The sequence below is a fragment of the Bubalus bubalis genome, chromosome 4 (assembly GCF_019923935.1).
Source record: "Bubalus bubalis isolate 160015118507 breed Murrah chromosome 4, NDDB_SH_1, whole genome shotgun sequence".
Classification (NCBI taxonomy): domain Eukaryota; kingdom Metazoa; phylum Chordata; class Mammalia; order Artiodactyla; family Bovidae; genus Bubalus; species Bubalus bubalis.
In genome coordinates, this window is record NC_059160.1 from 120092787 (window position 1) to 120110088 (window position 17302).

At 36.2% G+C, this 17302-nt stretch overlaps 1 protein-coding gene and 1 pseudogene across 1 annotated transcript; one reads left to right on the forward strand and one right to left on the reverse strand.

Annotated features, from left to right (window-relative positions):
• The first annotated feature begins 3608 nt into the window (after positions 1-3608).
• On the forward strand, positions 3609-9503 carry LOC102391955 (olfactory receptor 4P4-like). The gene is made up of 3 exons (XM_045165524.1): positions 3609-3917; positions 8510-9255; positions 9341-9503. Exons 1-3 carry the CDS (start codon positions 3609-3611, stop codon positions 9501-9503), a joined length of 1218 nt encoding a protein of 405 aa, XP_045021459.1.
• A 2576-nt stretch (positions 9504-12079) lies between these two features.
• Positions 12080-12849, reverse strand: LOC102391624 (annotated as a pseudogene).
• Between the last annotated feature and the right edge of the window lie 4453 nt (positions 12850-17302).

Here is a 17302-nt window from a genome sequence, read left to right on the forward strand (position 1 = left end):
AAGCTTGTGTTGATGTTCTAATGGATGAAGCTGGATTTCTTCTCTCTGGAGTGCAATGAAGTGTCCAGTAATATGTTTTAAGATGCTGATGGTTTTGGTGTGACTTTGGGCAGCCTGTATCTTGAATCTCAGGGCTATGTTCCTGTGTTGCTGGAGAATTTGCATGGTATGCTTTCTCTTAGTTTCTCAATGAAACTAAGCCATGTACATGGGCCAAACCAAGATGGGTGGGGCATGGTGGAGAGATCTGATGGAATGTGGTCCACTGGAGAAGGGAATGGCAAACCTCTTCAGTACTGTTGCCTTGAGAACCCCATAAACAGCATGAAAAGGCAAAATGATAGGATACTGAAAGAGGAACTCCCCCGGTCAGTAGGTGTCCAATATGCTACAGGAGATCAGTGGAGAAATAACTCCAGAAAGAATGAAGGGATGGAGCCAAAGCAAAAAGAATATCCAGCTGTGGATATGACTGGTGAGAGAAGCAAGGTCCAATGCTGTAAATAGAAATATTGCATAGGAAACTGGAATGTGAGGTCCATGAATCAAGGCAAATTGCAAGTGGTCCAACAAGAGATGGCAAGACTGGATGTCGACATTCTAGGACTCAGTGAACTAAAATGGACTGGAAAGGGTGAATTTAACTCAGATGACCATTATATCTACTACTGCAGGCAGGAATCCCTCAGAAGAAATGGAGTAGCCATCATGGTCAACAAAAAAGTCCAAAATGCAGTACTTGGATGCAATCTCAAAAATGACAGAATGTTTTCTGCTCGTTTCCAAGGCAAACCATTCAATATCAAGGTAATCCAAGTCTATGCCCCAACCAGTAACACTGAAGAAGCTGAAATTGAACGGTTCTATGAAGACCTACAAGACCTTTTAGAACTAACACCCAAAAAGATGTCCTTTTCATTATAGGGGACTGGAATGCAAAAGTAGGAAGTCAAGAAACACCTAGAGTAATAGTCAAACTTCGCCTTGCAAAAAGCAATGAAGCAGGGCAAAGACTAATAGAGTTTTGCCAAGAAAATGCACTGGTCTTAGCAAACACCCTCTTCCAACAACACAAGAGAAGACTCTACACATAGACATCACCAGATGGTCAACACTGAAATCAGATTGATTATATTCTTTGCAGCCAAAGATGGAGAAGCTCTATACAGTCAACAAAAACAAGACTGGGAGCTGACTGTGGCTCAGATCATGAACTCCTTATTGTCAAATTCAAACTTAAATTGAAGAAAGTAGGGAAAACCATTAGGCCATACAGGTATGACCTAAATCTAGTCCCTTATGATTATACAGTGGAGGTGAGAAATAGATTTAAGGGCCTAGATCTGATAGATAGAGTGCCTGATGATCTATGGAATGAGGTTTGTGACATTGTGCAGGAGACAGGGATCAAGACCATCCCCATGGAAAAGAAATGCAAAAAAGCAAAATGGCTGTCTGGGGAGGCCTTACAAATAGCTGTGAAAAGAAGAGAAGCGAAAAGCAAAGGAGAAAAGGAAAGATATAAGCATCTGAACGCAGAGTTCCAAAGAATAGCAAGAAGAGATAAGAAAGCCTTCCTCAGCGACCAATGCAAAGAAATAGAGGAAAACAACAGAATGGGAAAGACTAGAGACCTCTTCAAGAAAATTAGAGATACCAAGGGAATATTTCATGCAAAGATGGGCTCGATAAAGGACAGAAATGGTATGGACCTAACAGAAGCAGAAGATATTAAGAAGAGGTGGCAAGAATACATAGAAGAACTATACAAAAAAGATACCAGATAATCACGATGGTGTGATAACTCACCTAGAGCAAGACATCCTCGAATGTGAAGTCAATTTGGCCTTAGGAACCATCGCTATGAACAAAGCTAGTGGAGGTGATGGAATTCCAGATGAGCTATTTCAAATCCTGAAAGATGATGCTATGAAAGTGCTGCACTCAATATGCCAGCAAATTTGGAAAACTCAGCAGTGGCCACAGGTGTGGAAAAGGTCAATGTTCAGTGAAATCCCAAAGAAAGTCAATGCCAAAGAATGCTCAAACTACCACACAATTGCACTCGTCTCACATGCTAGTAAAGTAAAGCTCAAAATTCTCCAAGCCAGGATTCACCAATATGTGAAATGTGAACTTCGAGATGTTCAAACTGGCTTTAGAAAAGGCAGAGGAACCAGAGACCAAATTGCCAACATCCACTGGATCATCAAAAAAGCAAGAGAGTTCCAGAAAAACATCTATTTCTGCTTTATTGACTATGCCAAAGCCTTTGACTGTGTGGATCACAATAAACTGTGGAAAATTCTGAAAGAGATGGGAATACCAGACCACCTGACCTGCCTCTTGAGAAATCTGTATACAGGTCAGGAAGCAACAGTTAGAACTGGACATGGAACAACAGACTGGTTCCAAATAGAAAAAGGAGTACGTCAAGTCTGTATACTGTCACTCTGCTTGTTTAACATATATGCAGAGTACATCATGAGAAATGCTGGGCTGGAAGAAGCACAAGCTGGAATCAAGATTGCCAGGAGAAATCTCAATAACCTCAGATATGCAGATGACAACACGCTTATGGCAGAAAGTGAAGAGGAACTCAAAAGCCTCTTGATGAAAGTGAAAGTGGAGAGTGAAAAAGTTGTCTTAAAGCTCAACATTCAGAAAATGAAGATCATGACACCGGTCCCATAGCTTCATGGGAAATAGATGGGGAAACAGTGGAAACAGTGTCAGGCTTTATTTTGGGGGCCTCCAAAAATCATTGTATATGGTGACTACAGCCATGAAATGAAAAGACACTTACTCCTTGGAAGGAAAGTTATGACCAACCTAGATAGCATATTCAAAAGCAGAGACATTACTTTGCCAATAAAGGTCGGTCTAGTCAAGGCTATGGTTTTTTCTGTGGCCATGTATGGATGTGAGAGTTGGACTGTGAAGAAGTCTGAGTGCCGAAGAATTGATGCTTTTGAACTGTGGTGTTGGAGAAGACTCTTGAGAGTCCCTTGGACCGCAAGGAGATCCAACCAGTCCATTCTGAAGGAGATCAGCCCTGGGATTTCTTTGGAAGAAATGATGCTAAAGCTAAAACTCCGGTACTTTGTCACCTCATGTTAAGTGTTGACTCATTGGAAAAGACTCTGATGCTGGGAGGGATTGGGGGCAGGAGGAGAAGGGGACGACAGAGGATGAGATGGCTGGATGGCATCACTGACTCGATGGACGTGAGTCTGAATGAACTCCAGGAGTTGGTGATGGACAGGGAGGCCTGGAATACTGCGATTCATCTGGTCACAAAGAGTCGGATATGACTGAGCTACTGAACTGAACTGAACTGGTGTCTTTCTCTGGAACTTTTTGGCCCTTGGGTGGTGCTTGGTTTGAGTGTAGGTATGGAGGCATTTGATGAACTCCTATTGATTAATGTTCCCTGGAGTCAGGAGTTCTCTGGTGGTCTCAGGATTTGGACTTAAGCCCCCTTCCTCTGGTTTTCAGTCCTATTCTTACAATAGCCTCAAGACTTCTCCATCTCTGTAACAAGTGGTTCCAAAAGTCTCTCCACTGTTAGGGTCAGGATTTCCAAACTTTTGGGGTCCCATTTTAAAATGATAGGTGAAGTTGCTGAAGTCATGCTCCCTCTCCTTCCCAGCACTCGACACCGTGCCATTCAGGGGGACACACTCTGTGGGTCGGTGGGAGTTTCTCCTCCTCCTCCTCTCTCTTGTCCATTCCCAGTAGCTGGTGGGGTATCCACTGATGGGACTGGAGAAGCAGTGGCGGGAAAGAGGGCAGCAGCTGCAGCAGCCACCTCTGGCAGAGGTGCAGTGCCTCCAGCTTTGCCCGCCAGCCCCCAGACTAGACTTTTAAATGTAGCTGAGATTAACCTCAACAATAAAGATGCCAAATGGTTAAAAGTAAAGGAAGAATATTGAGTGGGTAAGTACTAATGAAAAGAAATATTGTGTTCGTATTAATGTCAGAAGAAAAAATTAACATAAAAAATTATGTCAATGACATTTCTTTGCACTAGGAAACTATAAAAATTCTATGGAAATAGAAGTTTATATATTCTGTGGAAATAGAGGTTTATAAATATAATGAGATCTCATGGACAGCTACAGCTCACTTGAACCAGAGTCTCTGTTAAATTCAATTTAAGCACACAGTTATTACTTTTTAAAATAGTATATGTTGTATTATAAATTAATTTTCTTCAAATCCTCATTACTTTGACCACCTCGTCTGATGACAATTCAGTTAAGTGTCTACTGCAATAAGCACATATTTTAAACAAATTGGAATTTAAAATTATACAATACAGCAACTAGTAATGTTCGGAGGGTCCTTTAGATTTCAAACAACACACAAGATGTTTTTCATTCTCTTTTCAAACCATTTATTCTATAATAAACCAAACTTGAAAACTTGGTTTCTGGGGCTTCCCTGACAGTTCAGTAGACTTTGCCTTCCAGTGCAGAAAGTGTGGGTTCAATCCCTGGATTGGGGAGTTAAGATCCCACATGACCAATACCCAAACATAAAACAGAAGCAATATTGTAACAAATTCAATAAAGACTTTAAAAATGGTCCATATCAATAAATAAATAAATAAAAACTTATTTCTGATTATCTGGGCCTTTGGCTTCCTCAAATTTTGTTTCAACATAAAGAACATGATTTACAGTCTCAGTATTGAACAAAATTGGGCTTTCAGTTAGTACTCAAACTCCTCAGAGTGTAAGCAATTATTAGCTGTGGCATATTAGCTGGCAAGACTTGGTCAGATCTTCTTTGGGGAACTGTCTCAACCTTAAAAAAGATGACAGGGAGGTTGGGGGTTGTTATCTCCCAGTTCAGTTCAGTTCAGTTCAGTCTCTCAGTCATGTAGACTCTTTGTGACCCCATGAATCACAGCATGCCAGGCCTCCCTGTCCATCACCAACTCCCAGAGTTCACTCAACTCATGTAATCTCCCAGGTCACCTAATTTAAACACCTTTGGAAATCAAACAGAAGGCTTATATGTACATTCCATTCCAAGAACCACAGAGGAGATACAACATTTGTGTAGGAAAAAAAAAAAAAAAAAAAAAAAAAAACCTATTCAATATAAATGCTAGAGATGATTTCACTTTATTTTATTTTCAAAAATCAGAAGAGCATTTCCTATTTCTATAAGGACAGCAGGAAAGTCCTAGAACCAGGATTCATGTGAGCTGATTATATGTGAAAATTCATTAATCTTAGCAATGCAGTTAAGATTCTGACTGCATTCAGAACATTGCCACCATTTACTCAGAGATAAAAGAATTTATCTAGTGAGATAATCATCTGGTAAAATTACAATCAAGCTATAGTAAATAATAATACCTTTAAAATGCAAAAAAATAAATTTTGCATATATCATTTAAATTAAATTTTATCTATAAAAATGCTGATTCCTTATGTTCATTCCCCTTGTCATATGCCTCAGAAGATGCCAAAGTTAAGCAGACTTCTTTTGGTATGAGTTTGAGAAATTCATGAAGAAATGATAGCATTTGTGTCACATAGGGGCTATGTAAGAGAAAAGTAAAAAAAAAAAAAAAAAAAAAAAAAGACGTTATGCTTCAGACAGAAGAGAAAAAAAAAAAAATTAAAGAAAAAAAGGGTTACAGTTAAAATAAGTTAAGGGAATGTACTAGTATAGAGATTCATCACTCTTCTGCCTCCTTTGCTACTCTGCACAATACGTATATACTGACTAATTGAAATAGCAGAAGGCTATAGTATAGAAGAACTTAATATCAGCAGAGGATCTGAAATGCAAAGGTAGAGCAAATTCAATAAGGAAGAATTAGAACAGGATGAACAGAGAGCAAATAGAATTAGTTTAGCCAAGAATTGGTACAGGTGTTAAGAGAAAACTTTGAAGCTGTTGGGAAAAATTTAGCTTATTCATGACTTTTTGTCATGTGAGACAACTTGGTTATGAAAGAAATAAGAACAACAACAAAAAAATGTCCCCAGAATCATAATTTGTACCTGACAACCAAATTAGCAACATCCAGATAGTGAAAAAAAAATTAAAATGAACCTAAAAACAGTCTTTAATATTTATCAGTATTTATGCAAATTGTTAACTGTTTGGCTTCCATTATTTGCAAAACAGAGATAAAAAATGATCATTTATTAGGATTAATGGTTCAATAAATGTGAAATATTTAAAACTGCTTCCAGGAAATATTAGGTATTATTATCATTACTTATCTTTTATGTCTGTGAAGGACCTGCAATAACAATCAATTTGATATGAGTTGCAATAGCTTCATTTTTAGCTGTTAATCTTTCAGCACACTTGTGTTTATTTTTTTTATCATGGTGTATGGGATACTCAATCTATACATAATGATATGAAGAAAAACAAAGTGAAAGAGAAAATAATCAGTGCCCATTTCATAGTATGTACCTGCTAATTCTACCTGCACTACCATGAAATATTTATATTTATACTAGAAATTCTCATATTAAAAAGAAAAAATTTGTTGTCATATATAATGAATTTGTATTAGCAGCAATGTTAGCCCTTGTAGTTTATGATAGGAAATGTTCTCTTTAAATCACTCATATATGAAAATGAAGATCTTGTATATATAAAATGAGTAACTCAAATATTAACAAAGGAAACTGGAAATAACATGGGAGTTTTGGAAATGTAAGTTATAATTTAAATAACATGAGTATGAAATCCCTGATATTAAGTTGGAGGCTGTCAAGGAGAAACATTTAATAGAAAAAAAAGGGAACCAGTTAAGTTTTCTAATTATTTTCCCATTTTCTTAGTATAGCATCTAGTTAACATGAGAGAGACAAACTTTCAACCTATCCTGCCTAGGAATCAATGGAATGTTTCTACTTTTTTTTTTCTCTGTTAGAATATCCTTCCCTCCAAGAATCTTATGAGCAAAGTATCAAAATGATGTTAAATTCTTGGACTAAAAATATGCTTATAAATTATAGAAGCATAATGGAAAATTAATTGGAAATTAAAGCATCTACAACCAAAACTAAAGCTATTTAAGGAAGTACTTTTACATATTTTTTTGATTATAGAAATACTAATAATATATGTGATACTTTGAAAAATATTTTTGGGATATATTATTTGTGAAGAAATCATTGTAACCTAAAAGGTAACAAAGCAGAAAGATTATAATTAGTCTAATTGCAAAATATTCTATTATAGAAATTATTGAAACCTGATCTGTATCAAGGGAGTGCTTGATTCACTTCCTTATTACTGTTATTAGTCTTTTAGGCAACCTTTGTTTCTCAATTTTACATATAATTACTATTACTTTTAGTAATTTAAATTAAAAAGAAATGCCACAGCCACTTTTGGTTCACCTGATACAGTATTTTCTTTATTATTCTCCACAATGTTTGTAAATATATCAGACTTTTTCCCAGAATCAAGACTTTTTCTTGTTCAGTCTTAAGTGTGTCCAACTTTTTGTTGCTACATGGACTACATGTAGCATGCCAGGCTTCTCTGTCCTTCATTGTCTCCTGGAGTTTGCTAAGATTCATGTCCATTGAGATGATGCCATCCAATCGTCTCATCCTCTGTCATTACCATTTCCCTCTGCCCTCAATCTTTCCCAGCATCAGGGTCTTTTTCAGAGAGTCAGGTCTTCACATCAGGTGGCCAAAATATTGGAGCTTCAGCATCAGTCATTCCAATGAATGTTCAGGGTTGATTTCCTTTAGGATTGACTTGTTTGTCATCCTTGCTGTTTGGACTCTCAAGAGTCTTCTCCAACATCACAGTTTGAAAGCCTCCATTCTTTGGCACTCAGCCTTCTCTATGCTCCAACTCTCACATCCGTACATGACTACTGGAAAAACTGAAGCTTTGACTATATGGACCTATGTTGGCAAAGTGATATCTCTTATGCTGTCTAGGTTTGCTATAGCTTTTCTTCAGTGAGTCAAATGAGTCACTTGCCCTGTGTGCAAGCAACACATTGATAAATATAATAATAATTTAGTGCAATATTTAAAAAAATAATGTTCCACAAGAAAATTACAAATATTTTAAATAAAGACAGGGTTCTATCTTGAAATTGCACAACTTACCTTACTCCCTTCACTTTAAGTCTGGTTGTGTGAATCTCCTAAGCAAACAAGCTGCTTCAGGAAAACAAATGTATCTTTCCTAAGCTCACTTTTCATCCCATACATAAGATGACTGTGCATGTTTGTTTATACTTGAGCAAATGTACTTATTAATACTATTCTCTTTCACTGTAGAAAATAATTGGATCTGGTATATTATATGGCAAGCTAATCATATGGGGTTTAGAATTAACTATTTAAAAGTATAGTGTTGGAAGCTGATTTACTAAATGAATGTATTTCTCCAACACTCACTCTGATTGACACCATGCTTAGTCAATATTTCTCATGCTAACCTGTCATATATATATATATTTTAAGGCAAACTCACTGAGTCTTCACTGCATTAGACCATAAAATATACCAGTAACATCACTGAATTTATTCCCTTGGGACTTTCCCAGAACATGAAAATCAAACATGTGTGCTTCCTAGTATTCTTATTTTGTTACATAGCCTTTTGGATGGGAAACTTGCTCATAATGATTTCTATCACATGCAGTCAACTAAATAATCAACCCATGTATTTCTTCCTTAATTACCTTGCTCTATCAGACATGTGTTATACCTCAACAGTGACACCCAAGTTAGTCACTGACTTGCTGGCAGAAAGTAGCACAATTTCATACACAGACTGCATGGCGCAACTTTCTTCCATGCATTTCTTTGGGGCGATTGAAGTCTGTATCCTCACTGTGACGGCCTCTGACTGCTTTGTGGCCATCTGCAGGCCCCTGCACTGCACCGTCATCATGAGCAGGCACAGACGCTGTGCCATGGTCAGTGCTTGTTGTGCTGGGGCATTTCTGCACTCCTTTCCCCAGGGTCTCCTCACCATTAACTTACCTTTCTGTGGCCCTGATGAAATAGATCACTATTTCTGTGATGTGTATCCTTTGCTGAAACTGGCCAACAAGGACACCTATGGAGTTGGGATCCTAGTGGTGGTCAATGCAGGCATGATGGGGTTGGTGATCTTTGTGGTAGTGATGCTTTCCTACATTTTGATATTATATACCATCAAGGCTTACCCTACAGAAAGCTGGTACAAAGCTCTTTCCACCTGTAGTTCCCACATCACAGTTGTGTTTTTTTTTTTAATTTTTAATTAATTTATATATTTTTTTTACTTTACAATATTGTATTGGTTTTGCCATACATCAACATGCATCCACCACGGGTTTTGCACCTACTTTCTTTATTTACATTAGACCAGCCACAACGTTTCCAGAACAAAAGGTGTTTGCTCTCTTCTACATCATCATTCCTCCCATGTTCAACCCTCTGATTTACACTCTCAGAAATGCAGAGATGAAGAATGCCTTAAGGAAGGTGTGGTGCTAGAAACTATTTTTGATTGCAAGGCAAATCAAATGAAATCACTTTGCTTTCTCATTACACATCTTATTCAAGTAATATTTGCTTACTTTAGTTTAATAAACAATGGACTTTGCTCTAGAAAAACTAAGCATAAACACTACCATCAGTTGAAATCCTTTCTTCTATCAATCCATGTTTCTTATTAAGATCTTCCCCTAGTAACAAGAGTCATCAATTCCTTGTTGAAGTTACATTTTGCTTTGATTTTTTTTTTCTCTTTCCATAAGTCACTAAATGGAGGTTATCATTCTAATCTCCCCATACTTTAATTCCATGGAAAGAATCTCCAAATGTACATAAGCTACAGTCATGTTGATCATCCCAGACAGAAAGTCCATAGAACCTTGCTGTACTCCCTGCATTCTCATAAAAAAAGGAGTATCAGAAATTTAAAGTCTTATTTTCTACTCAGCTGAGGACTTCCAATATTCATTGCAACTATTTGAAAAGCAAAAATTAGGTAGGAACTGAACACCAAAAATATGATTTATGTGAAAATCACTATATTATAATTGGAACTTGTTTTTAAAGTGATTTTAATGAAATCATCTTAAAAATGACAAAATTAATAATTATATAACCTTTTACCATGACAATATCTTCATATATACTGAAAAATTAGTTTGGAAATAAAAAGGGGAACTATATGATTTATTGCTAAAATTGAGATAATTTGAGTGTAAAAAGAGGAGTTCTGCTAATAATTATGTTGAAATAAAATGGGACTGTATCAAACAAGTAGGATGTCTGCCCACTTTTCAATGTCTGAGAAGTATGGATACTCTATACTTCTGAAAAAGTTATTGGCAGGAACATTGCAGAATCTGCATGTAATCTAGATGAAGTCAATAGGATTGTAAAAATAAATGTAAATGCTGGTACTGAATCTATTCAATCTAGTGTATGCTTTTGTTTTTCCATTACCATTGCATTGCCATGTCCTCCTCCAGGGGATCTTCCCTACCCAGGGATCCAACCCAGGCCTCCTGCAACTCCTACATTGCAGGCACATTCTTTACTAGAGCCATCTGGGAAGCCCAAAGCAAAGGGTACACATTTTCAATTTCCATATAATTTCTATACACTTTGATATCCCTAGATATATATAGAATTAAGAAGTATCTCTTTTCAAATAATTGAATTTTATTTTTTTTACTTAATTCTTTAACAAATAAGATTCATTCGACATCATGAAAATAACTCGAAGGGGAGGGATAATGTATTATATTGCACATGTATAGCGGCTTCCAAGGTGGAGCTAGTGGTAAAGACCCCACCTGCCAATTCAGGAAAGGGAAGAAATGTGGGCTTGCTGCAGTCCATGGGGTTCCAAAGAGTCAAACATGACTGAGCAACTGAACTGAACTGTCATTATATTCATTATTGTCATACATGTCATTACTGAGGATTAAATATTTGATCTTCACCTTTATGTTGTCTTCCTCTGATCTATATTTTGTCAAATTTTTTTTTTTAGGATTATTCTACACTTGAATTTAAATAGTAAGTGAAAATCTTTTACTTTGAGAAAAATCATCTATTTTGAGGAACTAAGGGATTTATATTTTCTTTTTTGTAGCAAAGTCACTTGTGGTTTATTTATTCTTTGATCATATATACTTAATGTCAAACCCAGTTAAAATAGCAGGAGTTCATGTGTGTGTATATACATACACATATAAAAAACATATATTTTCCCCAATACTTACAATGTCATGTTGGAAGCAGATCACACAATGACTTGCTTTTCAGAGGGACATGCATGTAATAAGACTGGACTTTACCCTATGTTCTACTTAGATCTATATATTCTCTTCACTTAAGTAAAATAATAGTGGTGTACAGATACACACAAAAAAATCTGTAGATATTTGATTTTAAAAAAAATCTAGAGTTGTAGGACATGAGGCTAGGTATATAGTTCTGAAAGGAGTTTGCAGTATGTGATTGTTCCTAATTTCCTATAACTGTCTTTTTGTTGTTGTTTAGTTACTGAGTCATGTCCAGCTGTTTTGCATCCCTATGGGCTATAGCCAACAAGACTCCTCTCTCCACAGGATTTCCCAGGCAAAAAAAAACTGGAGTGGGTAGCAATTTCCTTCTCCAGGGGATCTTCTTAGCTCAAAGATGGAACCTGTGTCTCATGCATTAGCAGGCCGATTCTTTAACTGTCTTTGGCCTTTTAACATATTATTACCTTTTACACTTTGAGGCCGAGTATTTTGAGGGCTATGTCTCCCCCAGGTTTAGCCTTCAATACTATCAGTATCACTCTTTCTCCAGACTTTTCAATGTGTTTTTACTCTGTAAAATGTTTTCTATTTTCTTTTCTTTTTTTCTTTTAACAGAGGGGATTATTAGTGAAAAGTGAAATCAAGGAAAACACACTGAGAGGAAAATAAAAAAGGAAACACTGAAGGCAAGCTGTTGTTGAAGGCTTGGCTTTTACACATTCTGACTGTTTTTCCCATTAGCATGAGAGAATCAGCAACAGAAGGAGTGATGAGAAGACAGTTACTGGCATCAAAGATGAATGACCTTCAAGTCATTAACCTTCCTTCCCAGAATCTTTTATTGCAACAAATTCTTCTTATGGAATTTTTCATCTCCATGTTTTTAAGTGTGTAGATAAGCAGGTTGAACATGGGGACAATAATTGTGTAGAAGAGTGTGAACACCTTATCTTCTGGTAGTGTTGAGACAGGTCTAATGTAAACAAAGATGACAGGTGGGAAAAAGAGGATCATGACTGTGATGTGGAAACTATAGGTGGAAAGTGCTTTATTGCAGCTTTCTGCAGAATATGTGTGCACATTATACGAGATCAAAATGTAGGAGGCCATCAAAACCACAAAGAGCACCAGTCCCATCAAGCCAGAATTGGCAATGACAGAAAAGCCAATTTTGTGTGTATCAGGGCAGGCTAGTTTCAACAAAGGATATGCATCACAGAAATAGTGATATATTTCACTGGGGCCACAGAAAGGTAAAACAATCGCAAGAAGAAAGAGACCAAGAGAATGAAGAAGTCCCCTGTACATGATGTTATGAGAATTGAGTGACGTCTTTGCCTGTTCATGATGATGGCATAGTGGAGAGGTTTGCAGACGGCCACATAGCGGTCATATGCCATCCCTGTGAGGATGAAGACCTCAGTCCCCCCAAAGAAGTGTGTGGTGAAAAGCTGTGTCATGCAGTTTTTATAAGAAACGACCTTTTTCTCCATCAGTAAGTCAGTCGTGATTTTGGGTGTCACAGTGGAGGTGTAGAAGAGATCTGAGAGTGCAAGATAGTTAAGGAAGAAGTACATGGGATGGGTGATTAGCTGACTGCATATAATAGAAATCATGATCAAAGTCCCCAACCAAATAGCCAAGTAACAGAGTAAGAAAAATAAAAAGCAGAGGATCTGGAATTTTTTGTCCATAGAAAGTCCCAAGAGAATAAATTCAGTAACATTATTTCAATCTTCCCTGATTTGATGATGTTCAAGAAAATTATCTGAAATGACAAAGGTAATGAAACGAATCAATGATGAGAGAATGGAAACCTAATATTTACTTAAAATGGTACCAATGCCTTTTAAAGACATGTTGAGACCCACTCAAATCACTTTCATTTAATGGAACTTTTTTGAATATCTGTACTAATATTCTTCTAAGAGCTAAGAATACAATGGCAAATTAGAGAAAGTTCCAGTTTTTATATAATTTAAATTATTTTGTGAGGAAACAAGAAATTACATTTGTCAAGAATGAAAGAAGAGATAATCTTAATAGTGTTAAGTAGGGTGACATATAATGTGCCAATTTAGGATGTAAAATAGAGGTAACTACAGAATTTGCTTGATTAAATGGTTTCAAATGAAATCACAAAATTGGTGTAGGATGTGTGGGTGGGTTTTACAGTGCTTGGCACATAGTCAATGCTAAATAAATATAAACTAAATTAAAAAAGCAAAATTGGAAAGCAAACAATGTGCTATAGTTTTGAAGGAATAATAAAAGAAATAAGCAATCATCCATTAGTCAGGTAGTTCATGATAAAACTGAAGAACAAATAATTTCTATGAGTGGACTCATAATCCTTTTTGATTTATAAGAGGAAATAATTCCATCATGTGAAATATTCCATGAAACTTTTATATTTCTTAAACTTTATTTGTAACATCTATAGGTTAATATATCTACAACTCTGCTTTTTCTATTTGCCTGCATTTCTCTTGCAAGATTATTTCCTCTTTCAAGATAAATTTACTTTCAGAAGCTATTTGACTTACATCTTATAGTTGCCTAGGTTGGAAATATAGAGAAATGGACTTCTTTAATTCCAAAATAGTTTCCCCCAAACACAATACAATAAACAAAATGTAGCACTTCTTCCCTTAATTTCTTAGAGAATTCACCCACACAATGTGCAAGACTATATAAAAGAATGTTTTCAATTCTCTAAAATAGAAACACTTATACCTACATTCAGCTAATCATCTGGTAAATACACTATATGAATAGACAAACTACCTAGTTTTTTTCCTCTCATTCTGTTGTTTAGTTCTTCATTCTCTACGATCCTGGGCTCCCACTCATAAAATAAGAGATAAGATAGTGTCTGAAGATCTCCCAAGATTCCAATACTGTGTGACTTCTGATTCTCCATTAATCTGGGAAAGATATCCGTCTCCCTCTCTCCTGCTTCCCTTTCTCTGCTTGATACATGGAGACTATAAAAAATAAAAAATACAGTATCAGCAAGTGGTTATTTCATTACAGTTCCTGTGCCTCAGTTTACTGTAAAACTGAGGTAAAGATAATATCTCTTTATATGCTATTTTATTAAATAAAAATTACTGAATATGAAATTTCTTAAAGCATATATGGAAAGTACTATACATTGAATAATTTTTGGCCATCCTCTAAGTTACTAAGGGCTTCCCTGGTGGCTCTGATGGTAAAAATCTGCTTGCAATGAGGGAGACTAGGGTTCAGTCCCTGGGTTGGGAAGATCTCCTGGAGAAGGGAATGGCTACCCACTTCAATAAATAAGTTTGCCTGGATAATTCCATGGACAGAGAAGCCTGCTGGGCTATAGTCCATGGAGTGACAAAGAGTCAGACACAACTGAGGTAATAACACATAATTATTAAATACAAGATCAAGGCCCCAGAGAAAATGCAAGTATACCAGCTCAGGAATTTCGTATTGTACTATCCTTTTCTGAACAATATAAGAAATATTAATATTAATATCAGAAATTTGGAGATAGACCCGAGTTCAGCACACAGCTCTGATACTCAAATGCAGGAGTCTTCACCTCCTTTAACACTTTGTCCTTCTTCCTTAAAATAAGCATGCAGTGCTTAATTTGCAGGACTATTGTGGAATGTAAATAAGCTTACATATACAGAACTTGATGCTCAAAAACATGCTAGTTTCACCTCCTTCCTCTTGAAACCCCCATAGTGTTATAAATTTAAGCAGTCCTTTAACTATTCAAGTAGGAGTAGATTCTAGCAATTAAGGTTATAAATTCTGGACCTACATAGAATGAGATGCCAGCTCCAAAATTCTCTTGGAGCATAATCACAGACAAAATATGTACCCTCAACTTCTTCATCTATAAAATGAGCAATACTGTAATTAACTCCGAGATCTGCTATAAAGATGTGATGAGTTCACTTATGTAACAGCTTAGAACACAAATAGTTGGACATGACTGAGCAATTTTCACTAGGACAGAAAGTGAAAGTGAAAGTGAAAGTGGCTCAGTTGTGTCCCACACTTTGTGACCTCATGGACTGTACAGCCCATGGAATTCTCCAGGCCAGAATACTGGAGTGGATAGCTGTTCCCTTCTCCAGGGCATTTTCCCAACCCAGGAATTAAACCCAGGTCTCCTGCATTTCTGATGCATTCTTTACCAGCCGTGCCACTGGGGAAGCCCTTCGGACAGACACTGGTATATGTTAAGAAAAAACATTTAGTAAACATTCATTGTCATTATATTTGTCATATCAATGGGTATATTGTATTATTCTTACTATACATTTTGAGCTTACTTAAAATATGTAATATTGTAACATGGGATAAAGATATATAGATAAGACATAGCATACTCTCCCTGCTGTAAACAATCTGTTCTTTCTTACCTGAAGGCTGTAGTTTACAGAGAAACATTCTATCATTAAGCAAAATCTTTCTCTCTGGTCTGGATTGAGCTGACTTCCCCACATTTCTGAAGATAAATGTTCTGCTTATTTCAGTCAGCTAATACTTTTGTTTTCTTTCTTTTCAACTAATTAACCCTAACCAAATTAGACAAATGCTTGTATTTCCCTTTGATAATTTTTATTCATTTCAAAAAATACATTATCTAAACATAGGAAAAATAAGTCTACCACTTAAATACTATCCATTCAAGTAGGTTGTTTGAAAATTTCATCACTCATGTTTGCTTCTGCATAATTTTAGAAGCATACTGGTGTTTTGATTTGATTCGATTTTTCTTTGTAATATTCAGTTCCTTCATGGCAGTACTGTCCACTTATCTTTTGGGCCACTCCATTCTTCTTCATATTCAACTTTTTTCCATCATGGAATCCAAAGGACTAACTGTATGATCAAATTTATGAAATATTAAAAAGATAAGTAAATCTGGTAATATTTTTATAGCTGCTGAGAGATACAGCACTGATAACTTTAAGAGCTCATGTGCAAATCACAATTCATGATAGTTGAAGCCAGAACGTTTTCACTAATAGTAAAAGTAGCATTTTAAAGATTCTGGCATTTTTCACAGTTTTGTTAGAATGCTTAGATCATACATACAATCAGAATGATTCAAATATTCATTTTAAGGAAAGTCACTAGTATAATTAGGAACTGGATTTAACTTACCAGCTACTTAACTCATCAGACAGATTTCTTATAAGATGAGGCTTCACACCTAAAATAAAGTCAGAATTTTTAAAATTACCATTTCCATGCAGCATTCCATCTCTAACTGCATAACATCTTATAAGAGAGCTTTTGAGTTCCACTGATAGGGATATATTTGGCAAATTGAACTAACTTTGAGATACTTTTAGCAAGCAGTTTTTCCATTTCTAAAAAATAAATGTGTCTCTTTGATATTTTGCCTTTGCCTCTATACAAAATTTGCATATGTATATGTGTATATATATATATATGTACATATATATGATATATTCTTTTGGATGTTGAATTGGCATTTAAGGATAATTCTGAAAAATGTTTACTATAGAATAGGTCTCAATGTCTCTGAAGATTTAGACATTTCCCATCAGTATACTTTGCCAAAGATGTAAACAATAGCTTCAGTTTCTCAATTTCTACCTAATAAATAAATACACTGAAGTCCTTAATTGCATCTCCCTATTGCATCAACATCCAAGGCACTATGATTAGACGTGGGATGTGAAGAATGTAAGGAATATTGTATATAATGCCCATTTGTCAGGACAGGGCAGAGTCAGTTAGCTGAGGGAGACTAAAGTGAGCTGCCATGGGAAATACTGAGAACCCTATGGCCAGAAATAAAAGTTCAGAGAGTAGACCCAGGATTTAAGATTGAATTTTCCCTGGGCGGGGGGGGACTTTTTTTAGGGCATTACAGTTTCTACGTGATGCCCAGAAAAGTATCCTATGCTTTAGAGTGGTTATTGTTTGGTTGGTTGGTTGGTTTTTTTGTGGGGTGGAAGCTCACATGACCCCATGGGTTCTCTTGTCAGATGCACAGATAATTTC

Bases quoted from the DNA above. Each gene is read 5' to 3' on its own strand.
- LOC102391955 (XM_045165524.1), top strand. From the start codon at position 3,609: ATGATAGGTGAAGTTGCTGAAGTCATGCTCCCTCTCCTTCCCAGCACT. The intron at 3,918-8,509 runs GTAAAGGAAGAA...TCACTGCATTAG, and splicing joins AAGATGCCAAATGGTTAAAA to ACCATAAAATATACCAGTAA. The intron at 9,256-9,340 runs TTTAATTTTTAA...ATCCACCACGGG, and splicing joins ATCACAGTTGTGTTTTTTTT to TTTTGCACCTACTTTCTTTA.